This window comes from Patiria miniata, unplaced genomic scaffold (assembly GCF_015706575.1).
Source record: "Patiria miniata isolate m_02_andy unplaced genomic scaffold, ASM1570657v1 HiC_scaffold_5, whole genome shotgun sequence".
Taxonomy (NCBI): Eukaryota; Metazoa; Echinodermata; class Asteroidea; order Valvatida; family Asterinidae; genus Patiria; species Patiria miniata.
The window spans coordinates 4,808,192-4,825,419 of record NW_024037072.1 but is presented as its reverse complement, the minus strand read 5'-3'; the positions used below and the strand labels follow the sequence as shown (position 1 = coordinate 4,825,419).

Sequence of the window (17,228 nt, the reverse complement as noted above, 5' to 3'; positions counted from 1 at the left end):
TCACAGACCTGGTACACAGCCTTTCAGTGCGTCAACGTAGATGGAGTTGACATCGCCAGAACGAGTGGTGAAATTGGCCTTCTTCGCTTCACAGGCAGACGCCCATTGAAGGTTCAACCGGGAGCAGAAGTTGTCATCACAGCTAGGGCACCGCAAGCAACCAGAGGGCGGACCATCACTGCACTAGTAGAGGGAAACAAGTACCAGAATTTAGGTGTCGGTCGGGCACTGGTAGAAGTCAAAGATGGCAGAGCTCCCATCCGTATGTGCAACTTGTCTCATCAAACAATCACTGTCAGGAAGAACTCAGTCCTCGCCATGCTTTCGTGTGTTCAAGTCCTCCAGTCCTCTACATCTGAAGACGTAGCGGAGATGACATCCTTTGAGCATCTGGTGTCCCATGACAATCCTGTACCAGATATCAACCTTTGTGATGCAGACCTGTCGCCATCTGAGAAGACTGCCGTTGAAGAGCTGCTGAGGAAGAATGCTGATGTTTTCTCCCAAGATCCAATGGACATCGGCCACACACCAGCAGTCGAGCACGAAATTCCCCTCATCGACCCTACCCCTTTCCGACTGCCTTATCGGAGGATACCACAAGCGGAGTTTCAAGAAGTGAGAAAACACATAGATGACCTCAAGAATGCTGGAGTCGTTAAGCCCAGTCAGTCCCCATTTGCCTCACCAGTCGTGGTTGTGAGGAAGACAGACGGTAGCATCAGACTTTGCATTGACTACCGTAAGCTGAACTCCCGCACGGTCCGAGATGCTTTTCCCCTTCCACGAATTGAAGAAACGCTGGACGCTTTGGGAAAAGCAAAATACTTCACATGCCTGGACCTCACCTCTGGCTATTTCCAAGTCAAGGTAGCAGAAAAGGACCAATCCAAGACTGCCTTCACGACACCCATGGGCCTGTTCGAGTTTACACGGATGCCCTTTGGCCTCGTGAACGCCCCAGCAACCTTCCAACGGCTGATGTCCACAGTCTTTGCCGGAATGCACTTTGAGAGTGTTCTCCTGTATCTCGACGATGTTATCGTTTTCAGTGAAACGATCGAGGAACACATCGCCAGACTAGACGAAGTTTTCGAACGGTTCAGAGAACACAATCTGAAACTGAAACCCTCAAAGTGCCATCTTCTGAAGCGAAGCGTGAAGTACCTCGGCCACATCGTTTCATCAGAGGGTATAGAGACAAACCCAGACAAGCTATCTGCAATAGAAGAGTGGCCAGTTCCAACATCTAAGAAGGAGGTGAGAGGTTTCCTAGGAATCACAGGGTACTACCGAAAGTTCGTCCAGGACTATGCGAAAATAGCCAGTCCCCTCTTCTCACTTATAGGAGGGAAACGAGGCACCAAGGACCCTCCATTTGTTTGGACCAAAGCATGCGAAACCGCCTTCCGGACCCTCAAGAGCAAGCTGGTGTCCTCACCTATCCTCGCCTATGCCGATTACAAACTGCCGTTTGTAGTACAGACCGATGCGTCCCTGGATGGCCTTGGAGCTGTACTGACTCAGGTGCAAGAAGGTCGCGAACGAGTGGTGGCCTATGCCAGTCGAAGCCTGTCTACAGCGGAAAAGAGATACCCGGCGCACAAACTGGAGTTTCGTGCACTACACTGGGCTCTGACTGACAAGTTTAGGGACTATCTCTACGGTCACCATGTAACAGCTATCACGGACAACAATCCCTTAACATATGTCCTGAAGAGGGCGAAGTTGGATGCCAACGGCCAACGCTGGGTGAATGACCTCTCTCTCTTCAATCTTGATATTCGGTACCGACCAGGAAAGGCCAACAGCAATGCCGATGCCCTATCAAGAATACCACGGGAGGAGGTAGCTCGCATCCTAGACTCCACAGAAGGAGGAGAACCTGCAGGCCAGAGCCCTGTGAAAGAGGCCACCGTGACGGCAGAGGTACATGTGGGTGTAACAGCAGCAGCAGCAAGAGCAGAAGACACCCGCCGGATGGATGATGCACATCGAAGCAGCCCTAGCACAAAATCCAGCGAAGAACCCTCTGGATCTGAGCAGGACCACCATCAACTTCCTGACACAAGCCTGATGGAGAATGGCATCGACCTTCTTGAGGCCCAACAGAATGATGCAACAATAAGAAGAGTCACACACCTTAGGTCAACCCGGCAAAGTAAGCCCAGCATGAGGCAGTGCAGACGGGAAGAAAAAGCAGTACAGCGTCTCCTTCGATCCTGGGACCAACTTCATGTCAGCGAGGGTCTGCTTACCTACGACAGAGGTGAAGATAGACAGATGCGTCATATCCCTGTTCTTCCTGAAGCTCTGAAGTCAGAGGTATTGAGGAGGTTGCATGACACGATGGGCCACCTAGGGTTCCAGAAAACACTTCAGCTGGTGAGGAGCCGTTTCTTCTGGACAGGGCTACACACCGATGTAAAGAGGTATGTGGAGGCCTGCAAGCGGTGTGCACTGAGGAAGCTCCCAGACACCAGGAGAAGTGCTGGCTTGCAGAACATCCGGACAGAGCGACCCCTGCAACTCATCTGCATCGACTTCTTAAGCCTAGAAAGATCATCAGGTGGATACGAGAATGTTCTGGTCCTCACTGACCACTTCACGCGCTACGCACAAGCCTACCCCACGAAGGACCAGAAGGCGACAACGGTGGCGAAAATCTTGTGGCAGAAATTCATTGTCAACTATGGTATCCCCGAACAGATTCACTCTGACCAGGGGAGATGTTTTGAGTCGGGGATCGTGAAAGAGCTGTGTCGCCTCCTAGGAGTGCAGAAGTCAAAGACAACTCCGTATCACCCCCAAGGCAACGGCATGACGGAACGATTTAATCGTACACTCCTGTCGATGTTGGGCACCCTTGAGGAGACCGAGAAGAGGAACTGGGCGATGTACACCGAGACATTGACTCATGCTTACAACAGCACACAACACGAGTCAACTGGCCACTCACCTTTCTTCTTAATGTTCCTGAGGGAGCCCAAGCTTGCTGTCGATGTCCAGTTTCCATCCCTGACCCAACGACATGCTGAAGGAGATGCAGATGCTGAACTTCCTATCTTTGTCGAGAATCTTCAGCGACAACTTCATCGAGCCTATCAAGAGGTTGAGGCCAAAGCAGAGAGATCTCGCCAGAAGCAGAAAGAAAACTACGACAAGACAGTCAAGGAAACCACCTTCAATCCTGGGGACAAGGTGCTTCTGGCCAACAAGTCGCTTCGAGGAAAGCACAAGCTGAAAGACAAGTGGGAGGAGACCCCCTACATTGTGGTCAGACGACATCTCCAAGGTCCAGTGTATGTTGTCAGGCAACTTGACTCCATGAAGACGAAGTCTGTCCACAGGAACCTGTTGACAAGATGTCCCTTCCCAGTAGATACACCAGAACACGAGGCTGTACCACTTCTCTCTTCAGATGAGACGTCCTGTGTCATCCGTCCGTCGCCCAAGTATGACGACGCGGCATCTTCATCCATCGATGAACCCCAGCCTAGAGACCAGACATCAGGCTCTAACTCAAGTTCCGATCCTGACGATTCAGCGGATGAAGACTGCCCCTCCAGCTCTGACGAGTCTGTGGAGATTTTCAGCAGACCTAGACGTGTGACCCAGCTACCACTCCGTTTTCGAGACTAGATAATTTTGTGTACTGTATATAACTATTTTTTTTTTATAAGTAATTTTTGTTGTTGTCAGGAGCCAACATTTTAAAGATGGGGAGAGTGTAAAGGAGCAGAAAATAACTTAAAGATTTCCCTAGTTTCAGATCTGCTACCCGTCTTTTTATAGGAGTACACCCCCCTCTTCTCCCGTGTTTAGTTTAGTAGTGGCCTCCCCCTTCCCCCATTGTTTATTCTGGCCCCAACTTCCTGTGTAGCTTTAGTTCATTGACCTAGAGGCTCATTCAGCAGACCAGCATCACACAGGCAAGACATATAAGCCCTACTCTAGCATTGGTGTACATTTTCATCCCGATCACAAGTGTCTGTTCCATTTTTGGTAAGTTTCATGAGTTTTCATTACTTTCCTTATTATTGTATAGTTCCAGTTTTATATTTGCCTTTATGATACTCATATTATCCAGTTCAGTATCATTTTAGCTCCTTTTAAGATAAGAGTTCTTTTTCCTATACATTAAACTGTTTTTGTCTCCACTCTTTTCTTGGAAGTCGTTTTAGCTAGCCTTTTTGTTTAGAAACTTTGAATCTTTTGATGACTGTTAAGTTTTGTTTTGTAACTTCTTAAGTCAGTTTTGACTTATTTCTAGACATTTGAGAAGTCCTTTTCTTGGAAAGTATTGAAAATGTGTGATTTTCTAATAAGTTTTGTAATATAAGTTTGCCCAGGTTTTAATTGCTTGAGTCTAGGATTATCTGCATTTACGTTTCATGTGTATAATATCCTCAGAGTTTAAGTTCCTTTTTCTTGCATTTTGAGTTGATTTTCATATTATTCTAGGGTTTTTAGTTGCTCTTTTTGACTGCATGTACATAGACCTGTATTCATTTAGCCTAGACCATGCCTTAATCCTTTGTTCCCTCCTTCCTAGAAGTAATAGTTTATTGAGACAGTCCAGAGGATTAGCATACATAATGAGGCCCATTGAACTGTGCAGGATCTTGAAGTTTATATGCGTTAATCCCTTGTGCACACAGTGGTAAACTTGCATTTGGACCTTATGTTGCTTAGAGGATACTTTAGTACATGGACTGTAGTTTCATAGGAGTTTTGTTTTATAAGAACTGTTTTTAAATTGCCATTTGTTTCTTATTTTCTTGTTGCAGGTTTTTAGTTCATTCCTGTGCTTTTAGAGTCATTTCCTTTAGTGCTGTGTGGGTTTTCTTCTGTTTCTCCCTTTTTTCTTCTTTGGGTTTTATTATTTTAACTTAGTTTTTTTGTAATCATCCCTAAATTTTATCAAATTGTTTATTTTTTTTATCTTTGGCAAATTCTTTTGAGTTTTATTTGCTGTTTTGACCCACAGTGAGATTTTGTTTGGAAGTATTTGAGAAACCTAATTTTCGGAAGGATAGACATTGTTAGTTTTTTTATCTGTTTGAATTAAACATTTTTTGAGAAGTCTATTTTCGTTTCCTTGATTCCTTTTCTTTCTTTTTTTTGTCCCAGTTTAAAAACTAAATCGCGACATAATCATTGGAACCAGGTGTTTTTCTTAGTGATCCATTTTTCCACGTTACACATGCATTCTTCTTAGTACGAACAAACTTAAGCCAACATAGATAAGCCAATAAACAAGTTTAACACTACAGCCAAAGAGGAAGGAGTCGAATTACAAGAATGACCTCGGTGGAATGTGGTCTGATCATACGTGCACAATAAACTACATGTAGTGCTCTATGTTTCGATCAGGTTGAAGTTGTGTGCTTCTGTTTCTACGTACGCATGCTGAAAGCTTATCACGCTTAATAGTAATTGTTCCCGAGTAAAGTAAAGCCAACTGGAATGAATTGGGAATTTACACATGTCGACATCGATTCTCTCCATGACCAGATGTACGAGCACTGACACGCATGTTTCCAGACCTTCGTAGTCGCTACACGTGTGCTACATGGTGTAAAAACGTTTGTGTCGTAAACTTGTGCATGCGTTTCATATGGTATATCAGGGAGAACATTGAGAGACTGTGAGTTTGGAATTGAATCGGACATGTTTCGCTTTCGATAATGATCAAGCATGACAAACTGAATAAAACCTAATGAACCTCGCACATCGACGCAGTGGATGGGACTGATCTGAATTTCAGACGAATTCAGGATTGAGAGCCTGCGGGACTGACAAGTCGTTCGCTCGAATCACGGACTTCGCTTCATTGATAGACCTAAACTTTGAACTCTGTGCTCTGTGCCGAACATGGCGTCCCAGTCTGAGTTTCCCTCAAGAAGACCCTTGTGGAGTACGTATTGGTGTCAGACCCCTCGCCTGCCATGCTTGCTGTTGTTCTTTGGGTTCTTGTTAGTTGGCGGACTCTTTTTACACGTATATGGTAAGTCAGGCTGGATAGAGGTATACGATTTGTTCATGCTGAGGCTTGTAATGACCGTTTCTCGGTGGAGGGGGTGTGGTAGTGAGCTATTGTCATGATTGTGATGTGGGGTTGGAGGGGGTGTATGTTCCTCTCCACGAATTTTCCACAACCCTTCAATCTTTGTATTTGTCCCTCAAATTAAAATCTCCCCCATTTTTTAAATACACGTCAGGATTAATAATTGTTGTTTTAGCCCCACTAGAAATCAGCCTTTTCGAGACCGGATGCTGGTTCAATTATATCTTTATTGATGTTGGGAAAACCCAACCCTTTATGCCCATTGAAAGGTACAATAATTGTTTGTCTCTTCATAGAAGCCAAGTAGATTTCACAAGGTATTCAGTAAAAATACCAATATGTTACTGATGTATCAATTTTGAAAGTAAATTGGCACATTGCAAAATGTTGTTTTTTCCCCCTGTATGTGCAAATTAGACTGGTTCTGGGTCCCTCCATAACTCTCACTCTAATTCAGGAACAAGTCCATATGCCCCCCTTTTTTTTTGGCGGGGGGGGGGGGGGGGCGCTGAAAAGGAACTTAAGAGATTGATATCTGGTTGTTTTTTTTAATGATTAATTCGATTGTGTGTAATTTTAAGCATTTCATGCAGTGTGTTTCGGGAATGACTGGTGCATGGCATTTAGTGAGTTATGATCTCGACTGGTTGTGATACGGGTTAAAAATAGGCAAAAGTTTGACTGAAACATGCTAAAAAGTGTACCTCCCATATTTATAATGTACATTCCACGCCCCCCCCCGCTCCAATAGTTGAATTTCCAATGAACATTAGAGCTGAGTATTCCCAAGCTATAATTGCACACTAGTGTTAAATTCACAGGGTGAAACAAACTGAGCTGCGCGCGGTACTGCGGTAACACCTGGAATAATGTATTGACCATCGTGAGTCGATATGAACTGTTAACTGGCCCAAAAATCAATACATGTACTATAAAGAGTGGATACAATTAAATCGATCATGGGTAGGCTTATTTTATGTTCGTATTTTTATGATGTGCTGCTCGTCTAAAAACCACTCCTTTTATAGCCTAATTATGTGTATTCATGACACTGGGGAAACAGTATACACTAGACCATTATCATGTTGCGGCCGTCATGATTTTTTCCCATTCAATTCAACGTATCCAAAGCGAGGCTGGAAGGAAAAATAGTCTGGTTCCTTTTTGCGCAAAAACATTATCATCCAGTACTGTTATTGGATATAGGGAACATGATTGAAATGGTGACAGCATGATAAAGGTCTATTGGACGATGGGAAGTCAAACCAATGGTATTTCCGGCGATGGCCAAGATAAAGACTTAAAATATTCACCAAACTGTTTTGTCCTTCACATCAGGAAATTTGAGCTACACCTGGGGCGACCTCTAAGCAAAACTACATCAAAGTATTGGGACTAGCCCCCCCCCCCCACCCACACACACAATATTGTGTTAATCAAACATTTTGATTAACAAAAAACCCTGTGTATTATAAGCTTTTGTACAGTTTTGAAAAGCTTGGGAAAATGAAAAAGGAAATCTATACACACTGTATAAGAATTACTGAATGAACAGGGCAGTTTTACTTTTTGTTGTCAAAAGGTTTTACATGGTTAAAATGAGTCTGCAGACGCTATGGACAGACATACAAATATTTCTGGAGAATGTCGACACATGCAGTCGCGTTTGTTAACACAATCTTGCTGTTTAGGCCTAAAACTACGTGAAATATTCAGTCAATTGAAATTTCGGAAACGTTTTGGTGACTATCCGGCTTTCATGGCTGTCGACCGCTTTTAAATGTCTCTCGAGACGTCCCAATCAAAATCTCGCGTGACCACCGAATCTCGCGAGACTGATCTTTGGTACCACGGCCAAGTGGCTCGCGTTCATTGATGCGTGAGTACGTCCTCAGCTGTGCTCAGCGTTCCTTGGTGTGAAGGCGCCAGAAAGATGTGAAATAATTCCGACAAGCGTATGGGCATCTGTCAACTCAATTATTGGCAAAAACATGCAAGGACTTGTTATTTTATAATGCTGATAAAACGGGGGATCTTTGCAGTGCTTGTAAAGGGATGCACCGAGTTTTGGTTAGGTGGCTAATTAGTCTTTGCCCAAGACGTCAGTGATCAAGAGCGATAGTTGCATTGTTGTGTAGCGCCCTTGGTTGGTTTGTTACTTTCTCTCACTAACGTCTTGGTCATTTCGTAGCAATGGGGGCGGGGCCATTTTATGTAAATAAGACCGTCTCTATAAATTCGAGCATTTACAGTTCCTTTTTATAGCTCCATGCTTGATCACCGCACGTATAGTGCGTGTATATTGACAACCGTCGGGCGAGCCATTGAACCTTTTCTTGATCACTGATTGGTTCCCTAGGAAAGCGATGATGCTTGACCACGTACCGCACGTAGCGCGTATGTTTACAACCGTTGGGCGAGCCATTGAACCTTTTCTCGATTGCTGATTGGTTCCCTAGGAAAGCCTAGGGAGAAAATAAAGAAAAAGTTAAACCGCTGAAACGAAATGGCCAAGACGTTAGTGCGAGTGGGTCCGCTGGTATTCGCTCGTACCCCCCGCCCTGCAAACAGGTACGTGCGAAACGCTGGCACTGTGTGTGCCATTAGGGGGCGCACTATGCACCGTCCACTATCAATCACTAGCGTCTTGGGCCAAGACTAGTGGCTAATGGGCTTCAAGGTAATGCATGATGTTAGTTATTGGTTGGGGCATGGTTGGAAATAATAACTTACATTAAGACACGATTTACATAAATACATCCTTATAAATAAATTTGATTAGAATAATATATAATTTATATAGGTACATGTACACTCCAAAAATATATATTTGTTTGGAAAACAAAACTTTTCGCTGTTACTTAAACTGAATATTGAAAACAGCTCTCTTTTGTAAACTGTAATTGTGTTATTTATTAAAAACCTCATGTGGACCTTCGTCAGTCAACCTCTCGAGTGTACATGTATGTCTCTTGGTTCAAGCTAAGACAATTTTGTTTTCCCGCCCGTTTTGCATCAATAATTCATTATAATTACACGAGGTTATGCCTTGCGCAGATGTCTCTAAAGACGAGTCATATAAACGCAAAGGCCAGTCAGCACACGGTTGGGCGCGCGCGAGGCACCGGTGTGTGACGACTGATGATTTTCAGCCGCTCGCCAAGATTACCGCTAGTTTCAAGTATACAATCCATTACTAAGTGCAATGAGACAAAAAGGGCTCATTCATTTATTTTCCAACCATTATGTATGCTTCATGTATTTGAAATTGCCATTAAATTCACTTCGCTTGATCCGAGTGCTTAACCGGAACGGAAGTGTGCTGTTATTTTTGGCCGAAGAGAACACAAAAATGGTCGACATGAATAATTGTCTTCGAAAAAAAACAACCATCTTTGTCCCAAGCAGTAAATCAAATTCGACGAATCTGTAGCAGCGATGGTAAAACCTATAAAGTGAAGAGAGCAATGTTTTTGGTTGAAACAGAAAAGAAGAATATGTTTTGCAGATGCTCGTGATATAGATGGTGCACATAGCGGAATGCGAAGCCACGGATATCTCACATTTTGATGTGTTCGTGAACATTGGACTAGCAAACCAAACATCTAGGCCAAAAGGCAATTGCAAAATGGTGAAAAACAAAGTTTAAGGCAAAAAAATTACATGGATTGTTATACAGGGTGGTGCAAAAAGAAGGCAACCCACATTTGACAGCAATTTTCACCTACTTGATGAGCATTTAAAAAAAAATCAATTAAATGGTAGTAAAATAATGATCTTTAAATTATTGCAAATGCAAATTATTGCAATTTTCATGTGTCAAACCTGTTTGTCCACGGACGGCTTTATTCCATCTGCTTGACTGAGCTCCGGAGCTTCATTTGAAGACAAAAACACTACACTAGACTTACATGCGGACAACAGTGATTTTGGTTATTTGCACTCAAATTAGCATAATAACACTGGTATTGTGATTTTTTAGAAGATTTTTTTCACCACGTATGGTTGAAGAGATATACTTCACTACATAATAAAAAACAACAGTTAAAATAACTTAAGTAAGTTGGTTAAAAATCCTATCAAAAGTGGCTTTCCTTCTTTTTGGTATGGTTCAGACATGGCCACTGACTAGAGAACCTGTTAAACAGTGCAGCGAATGGCTACATGTACTAAGAAATATGTTTTTATTATTTTGTCTGCTTTGCCATAGAATGTCTGCCAAGATAACTGACATAATTAATACCCGAACAGTTGAGACCATGTTTCATGATGTTGTCTTGCTGCAAATACAACGGAATTGGCTCGTAAAACATCAAAATGAAAACATGTCACATCTTGTTGACTTCACAATTATGTTGATTGATAAAATGTATATTGTTAAGTTTTGACCATAATTATTATTATTTGTTTAATCTGTATAGGACCTGTGGCAGTGAATTTAGAGTGGAGTGCGGATAGAACGTACCAGTATACCAACTCACATCTGTATCCACGGGTGACACGGGTAAGATACATTACAGGGCAAAAATGTAGGAAAAGAAAGTGGTTTTGATGAAAGGATTTCCTGTAGATCGGGCAAAATATAATTAATGGTTGCAGGGTTTGTATACACGACGAAGGAGATTTAAATGCATTAAACAAAAGCGAACATGATTATCAACGCAACTTGATCCAAAACCAAATGTGCAAATGTATACCAAATTTATGAGTACCATCAACATCCTTCTCTATTTTACAGGCTCCATGTAACGCAACGTGTAGATGGCTCCGTGAACAACAAAGGAGGAAGCAACGCGTCTCATCTACATGCAACTCCTACAGAAACTCGTCAACTGCGGATCTCAGTTACACTTTGACCTCCAAACTCTTGAAGACGATGAAGCATTTCTTGGTGCTCGACTCGCACAAGTTAATCTACTGCTACATCCCTAAAGTTGGTTGCACCAACTGGAAGCGAATCTTTCTGGTTCTAAGCGGTGCCATGGATCACACCAACATGACCACGCAGTATGAGACGCACCTCAGTGCTCAGAAGAACATCCGAACGCTGGCCGAGTATTCCCTGGAGGAGGCTAAACAGCGTTTGGCCAATTACACAAAATTCATGTTCGCGCGGCACCCGTTCGAGCGGCTCTTGTCGGGGTACCGGGACAAGTTCCTGATGGACTACCCTTCAAGCACGATCTTCAGAAAGAACTACGGGCCGAAGATTTCGTCTTACGGGGACCCGAGACAGAGACGACCCACATTGCGATCCGATGGAACGTTGAACGTGTCCTTCGCTCAGTTTGCACAGTACCTGGCGGACCCTGCCAACAAGTTCCGCGGTAACGATCCCACGGAACATTGGAACGAAATGTACCGCATGTGTCACCCATGCGCGGTCACTTACGATATCTTAGGGAATTTCTCCACTCTTCACGAGGATGCAGACTTCTTCTTACACCTTCAAGGACTAGACGGCAAGGTGTCTTACCCGAAGTCCACCAATCCAACCAACAGCTCCGACGAGCAGTACCTGGCCAAATATTTCGCGAAATTACTGCCGGCTGATATCGAGGCTTTACTTGCTCGGTACTCCGTTGACTTTGAATTATTCGGCTATACCGCTCCGTCTTCAGTACAAACAATTCTTCAAGGACGAAGTAACCTTCCACGATGGGCTGATGTAGCTTAAGTGGACTTCCATGATCGGATGAGAACAATGCAACACGGCTTAATCACTTGACGATGTGGCCGGTAACATATGCATCGTAAAAACTGTTGCTATACATGTATTGACCTTTATCATGCTGCCACCATTCCAGTCATGTTCTCTGTATCCAATAACAGTACTGAATGATAATGTTTTTTTTGTGCAAAAAGGAACCAGACTATTTTCCCTTTCAGCCTCGCTTTGGTTACGTTGATTTGAATGGGGGAAAAATCAAGATGGCCGCAACATGATTAATGGTCTTCAAGAGAAATTTTGCCTGTTTTGGTAGCCTCCTTTCTCAAAATGCTCACAAAAAGTCATGTTTAGTCGTAGCTGTCGCAAGGCGATCCCTATAGCGCCGCCCTATAGACTGACATACAATGGACAACTCAACACGTAAACCAAAAGACTAAAACTCAGATTTTACTATAGAATAATCTAACATAATTTAATAGCAAATAATCAAAAATAAGAAAATACAACAAATGAAGAATTTAATACAATAAATAAAACAAGCCGGCGCTAGAATGGATGCTGACTGCGTGGCTTGAACCGGCCCCTCAATTGGTTGAACCCTGGGTTGAGTTGAAGAGTAATCCGCATGAAAAGACCCTCATGAATGATGACCCCGAATATGACTGTGGAGCTGAACACCACACCCCGTATAACTGGATACAGGAACCCCCTGAAAGTATGAATTAACATTCGATTGTTTTAACAAAAACTCGACCCTATTATTTTGTCAATTCAGTTCCTGACACAAACATTAAAAACCTCAGCTTACAAATTGGTTTTCCTGAGAGAAACACATTCAAAATTTTACTTGATTATCACTTTGTCTCACTCAGTTTGATCATGGAAAACTTTATCTTCTTTACTTTGTTTATTTTGTTATTTTTATTTGTCTTTTTTGGTCGAATCGGCACCGCAATGAATACACAGGAAATAGATCACGTGCGCGGTGCGCCCTCACTGAGGCTAGGCTTTGTCATATTCACTGACAATGAAAGTACATGTACAAAGGGTTTACTCGTTTGTAAAGAGGATCAAAGACCTGCCCTCTGATGATGCGCCCAATGCAAGGGTGTTTGCAAAACAATTCCTTACATGATTAATTTCGCACTCTGCCTTAAGGTGGTTCTTATTTCTACCAAAGAAAGATTTGACATCACTAAAGTCTCGTCACACTTCATGTTCGACGTGACATCGGAATCCCTCTTTGAGGACAAGTGACAACTCGGATTATCACGTGACCGTATTCGGGAGGGGGTTGCAAACACTCTGGGAACGACATCGTCAGAGTGGCCAAGTCCGTATTTTGTATGTTACGCGGCTCTGTTATGCAGCTGCTGCACAGCCTATGCACAAATGCTAGTCCATTTTGGGGGGGGGGGGGGGCAACACACGTTTTAAAGGTTATGTACACACACTTCCGGTTTTGATGGTCCCTGAGGGCCAGCCTAGCGGCCTCTTTCTACCTGAAATCTATCGGGCTCCAATCAACTGTATGCAGCAATCAACTTACTGACGTTTTATGTCCCGCAGTCGTGAATTTCCATGTATCATTGGCAGGCCGATACTCGTAGATCGAGACATTTTAATGACTCTTACGTTCTGTACCCTTGGCAGGATATGGTTTACTTTTATTTATTGTGATGAGGTTTTAATGTGTTGGACTGTTGATGTACAGGGAGTTTGGATGATAACATAATTTTAAGACATTTGCGAATTGAATTGTGTTATTTGCTTTCATTAAAAGGCTACTTGATTGTCAATATACATATACAAAGAGTAAACTTGATAAATTAATATTCTCATCAAGTGCACTATACCAGTTCATCGCCCGTAATTGCGGTGACCAGTCAGATCAAGGGGAATCAGATCTCCCAGGGTCTGTACTGTTAAGATCAAGGTTGAAAAACAGACCCTTTCTGCGAGGCCGACTCGACCAGAATCTGTTCACGTTTCACCACAACCCTGTGCATGACATGCATAGTGTATCAGCCTGTTCTTATAAACTGTGCTTTTCCGACACAAGGGAACGAGAGAACCTTTGCCCCTCTTGCCGGATGTGAATCATCAGTCAATAAACCCCTTCCTCCTATGCATCAGCCGCCATTTTGAACTACAGAAAGAGAGAAATACAGTGTTCAGATTTTGGCTAGTTTAGTATGTTTTGGCTTCGAATCGGAACGCCATGGGCTCAAACTAAAAGCAACAAAGTATTGAAACCAGCTCAGCCCAAACTAACATCAAATCACAGTGACAAGACGTCGCTTTTGGAGCGAACAGAGGCGGTACAATGTTCATCTCTGAAATCAGTTCTTTGAAAGCCAACTCTCTAGTCTTGCACGAAAATATCGAACGATTTTGCAGTTTAAGTGATGTTTTTAATTAAAAGGGACCTAGATCGGAGTCTGGTAGGTCAATGGCAGTATGCATGCAGCCAGCACGGCGACTTGGCAGGATGATCGGAAACAAACGAATCTTCGTCTGCTGTGTGTTCCTGACGCTGGCTGCGGTTGTATACTTCGTCGTCAAGCAACCTCATGGTTATCCCATGTATTCAGGTATGTGCAATATGTTTCCCTTTTGTTGGAAAACCATTTCTAAAGCTTTGACACCCTTTTATTAAATCCTAACATATTGTATTCTGAGCCTCATACGGACAGGCAACAACGGGAATTCTCTCTTAAAATCTCTTTTGATGTATGTTTTGGGCAAGTGAACCTCTTTAAGTGTTTTCCGTTACGAAATGTCCAAATTTGGGATCCTTTATACCCAAAGCTCTGTCAAAAGGGGGCTGGTACCATCTGTCGGGGGAGGGGGGGGGCCTAGTACCATGGGGGCGCTGTTCAAAACCGACCATTATGGGGCTATTCACGGCGATACGTGCGTCAAATTAAAAAAAAGGCACCCAAACGGCCGCTGGCACAAAAAGGGCGCCAATTCTTTTAAAAAAGGGCACTGGTGCAAAAAAAAGGGCACTTCTTAATAAAAAGGGGCACTCCTACAAAGATATTGGGGCGGGGGGGGGGGGGGGTAAGCGCCAGTGAAAAGGGCATTTCAATGGAAAAAGGTGGGGGGTTCAATACCCCCTTACCCCCCTCCCCCCCCGCTGGCTACGCCTATGCTATGACATGTATTTGGTTTGGAAATCGTAGGCCTGATACCAATTCAGAAGCAAGAGATGACACCGAACCGCAGACAAGGCCGCAGTTGAACCCCTGATTGACTCCGCGTAAGGTTAGCTTACACGATAGCCGATAAAGGACACTATGCGCGAACACTTTACCATAATCGCGTTTTGTCTGACACAACGGACGGACCTGCCATATTGTGCAATTTGTCACTGACCTCTAACTGGAATTGATGGCAATGTGCGGGTATTAAAGCAGCGTCCGCAATCGTGGGTCACCCATGACGCACGCGCCTTAATTGCGAATATTTTATTGGTATTTCTGCTCCTGTGAGAGATACAAGGCTGCAAAAATAAGAACTGTATTTTTGGACCTGAATTTGAGATTTAAACTATTCCACTATTAGTAATGGCCAACATCAAAAGAATAATTGAGTGTTATGTGAATTGTTTTAAATTGTTTTAAGTGGGGGGATCTGTTGCTTTAAGGCGCACTGGCCATTTACCGAGTGGCTTCCTGTCCAGTTAGTCTAAAGTTCAGTGCATTTTATCTTCTGATGGCATGAATACAAAAAAAAATACCTCATGCTATAAAGTCATGCTATTATCATTCATTTATCTGATTGACATGACTAATGTTTCAGTGGTATGATTCTTTTCACTGTCACAGGCAGAATACTGCAGATGTCAGGAAAGGGATTGGACCTTCAGGATACAAGACAACTGTTCACCTTGAATGTGAGTACAGAATCACCCACGCACGGCACAAACCTTTTGATATTCGCATGGCATTCTTCATTAATGTTTGAATAACAAGGCAAGTAATGTACAAACAAGTAAATTGGAAGACACGTTTTCTAGTTTTTAGACCATGGTATTCAAAACGTACGGGACTGAATTTCCATGCGAACGTGAACAGAAGATGGTCATGTATCATTATCCTCGATGTTCCTGACTTTACTTTTTTTGCAGCCTCCAGACACCAATCATTCAAGAAGCTGGGAAGACGAGCAGGTACACCGTAGAAAGCTCATATCAGACACCTGTCGTGCTGCGAAAAAAAGATCCAAAGACATCTACCCACGACTGGAATACGATTTCAGCAAGGTCCACAGTGAACGGTGGCTGAAGTTCTTGTTAGTCGTAGACTCCCTCAAGATGGTCTACTGCTATGTCCCTAAAGTAGGAACGACGAGCTGGAAAAGACTACTACTCGTCCTGGAGGGGAGGGTTAACTCAACGGAGGAACTGGGTCAGAAGAAGACCCATAACTTGACCGTCTCTTTCATGCGGAACCTTAACTCGTACACGCCGGAGGAGGCAAAGTGGGTCCTGACCAACTACAAGAAGTTCCTCTTTGTCCGGAACCCTTTCGAGAGGATCCTGTCTGCCTACCAGGATAAGTTCCAGAACGACTACCCGGCCAGCAAGATCTTCCGCACTGTGTGGAGCGAGATGATTATACGGTACAGCGGAGGAGATTTGAGTGAGGCAAGGCAGCGAAGGCAGGACGGCACGCTCAACGTCACCTTCCCGCAGTTCGCTCGCTTCGTGGCGGACTCGAATTCATTAGTCTCAGGAGGTCGAGTTTACAATCAGCGAAACGAACACTGGATGGAAGCTTACAGGGTATGCCACCCGTGTGCCATCGACTATGACTGGGTCGGTCACTACGACTCCATGCATACTGATGCTGACAGGATACTCCGTGCAGTAGGGGTGGATACAGCGGTCAGGTTCCCTAATTTTACCACTAATCCCACGGGTAGCTCCAGCTACGACACGCTGCGACGTTACTACTCGCAGTTGTCTACGGAGGAGATTGTGGCCATCTACCGCAATTATATTCTGGACTTCACCATGTTCGGCTTTGATATACCGGAACCCATCAAGGCAATTCTCGGTTAAAACAGATTTACAACATGTATATAATTACACTTGCTCTGGATTTCTTTTAAATTTGATTTTCAAAGATTAAAATGGTGTATTACGTACGCAGACACATAGTGTTATGTATAATGGTAAATGGTTGAGCTTGAACATTATGGGGAAATGCTGTCTTCAATGATTTCTAACATGTCTTCTGGCAATTTATCTTAAAAAAAAGAAAAAAAAACCCAATTATCTGATGTGCGCAGGTCCAAGCCATAATCGCAGGATTTTAGAAGGGTTAGGGGCGTAAAGGCCCATGGAGTGTTTTATGATGTACAAACATCTGGCTGGAGGCTCATTTTCTTGTAGGGGCACTCGGTGTTTTTTTTTTTTTTTTTTTTTTTTACAATGAAAAGCTCGTTTTGGCCTTCCCTAAATGCTGAGCGGGGGGG

General features: G+C 43.6%; 2 protein-coding genes across 2 annotated transcripts; both read left to right on the top strand.

Moving 5' to 3' along the window:
- The first annotated feature begins 5,212 nt into the window (after window positions 1–5,212).
- LOC119740423 (carbohydrate sulfotransferase 11-like) lies at window positions 5,213–13,544 on the top strand. Its single transcript, XM_038215723.1, has 3 exons — window positions 5,213–6,010; window positions 10,492–10,574; window positions 10,809–13,544. Exons 1-3 carry the CDS (start codon window positions 5,878–5,880, stop codon window positions 11,745–11,747), a joined length of 1,155 nt encoding a protein of 384 aa, XP_038071651.1. The 5' UTR covers window positions 5,213–5,877; the 3' UTR covers window positions 11,748–13,544.
- A 103-nt stretch (window positions 13,545–13,647) lies between these two features.
- On the top strand, window positions 13,648–17,172 carry LOC119740424 (carbohydrate sulfotransferase 11-like). The gene is made up of 3 exons (XM_038215724.1): window positions 13,648–14,335; window positions 15,575–15,642; window positions 15,877–17,172. The coding sequence occupies exons 1-3, from the start codon at window positions 14,194–14,196 to the stop codon at window positions 16,810–16,812; spliced, it is 1,146 nt and encodes a 381-aa protein (XP_038071652.1). The 5' UTR covers window positions 13,648–14,193; the 3' UTR covers window positions 16,813–17,172.
- Window positions 17,173–17,228: the final 56 nt, after the last annotated feature.

Coding starts and splice junctions, on each gene's coding strand:
- LOC119740423 (XM_038215723.1), top strand. CDS start 5,878: ATGGCGTCCCAGTCTGAGTTTCCCTCAAGAAGACCCTTGTGGAGTACG. Junction 6,011..10,491: donor ACTCTTTTTACACGTATATG/GTAAGTCAGGCT, acceptor TAATCTGTATAG/GACCTGTGGCAGTGAATTTA. Junction 10,575..10,808: donor TGTATCCACGGGTGACACGG/GTAAGATACATT, acceptor TCTATTTTACAG/GCTCCATGTAACGCAACGTG.
- LOC119740424 (XM_038215724.1), top strand. CDS start 14,194: ATGGCAGTATGCATGCAGCCAGCACGGCGACTTGGCAGGATGATCGGA. Junction 14,336..15,574: donor TGGTTATCCCATGTATTCAG/GTATGTGCAATA, acceptor TCACTGTCACAG/GCAGAATACTGCAGATGTCA. Junction 15,643..15,876: donor GACAACTGTTCACCTTGAAT/GTGAGTACAGAA, acceptor CTTTTTTTGCAG/CCTCCAGACACCAATCATTC.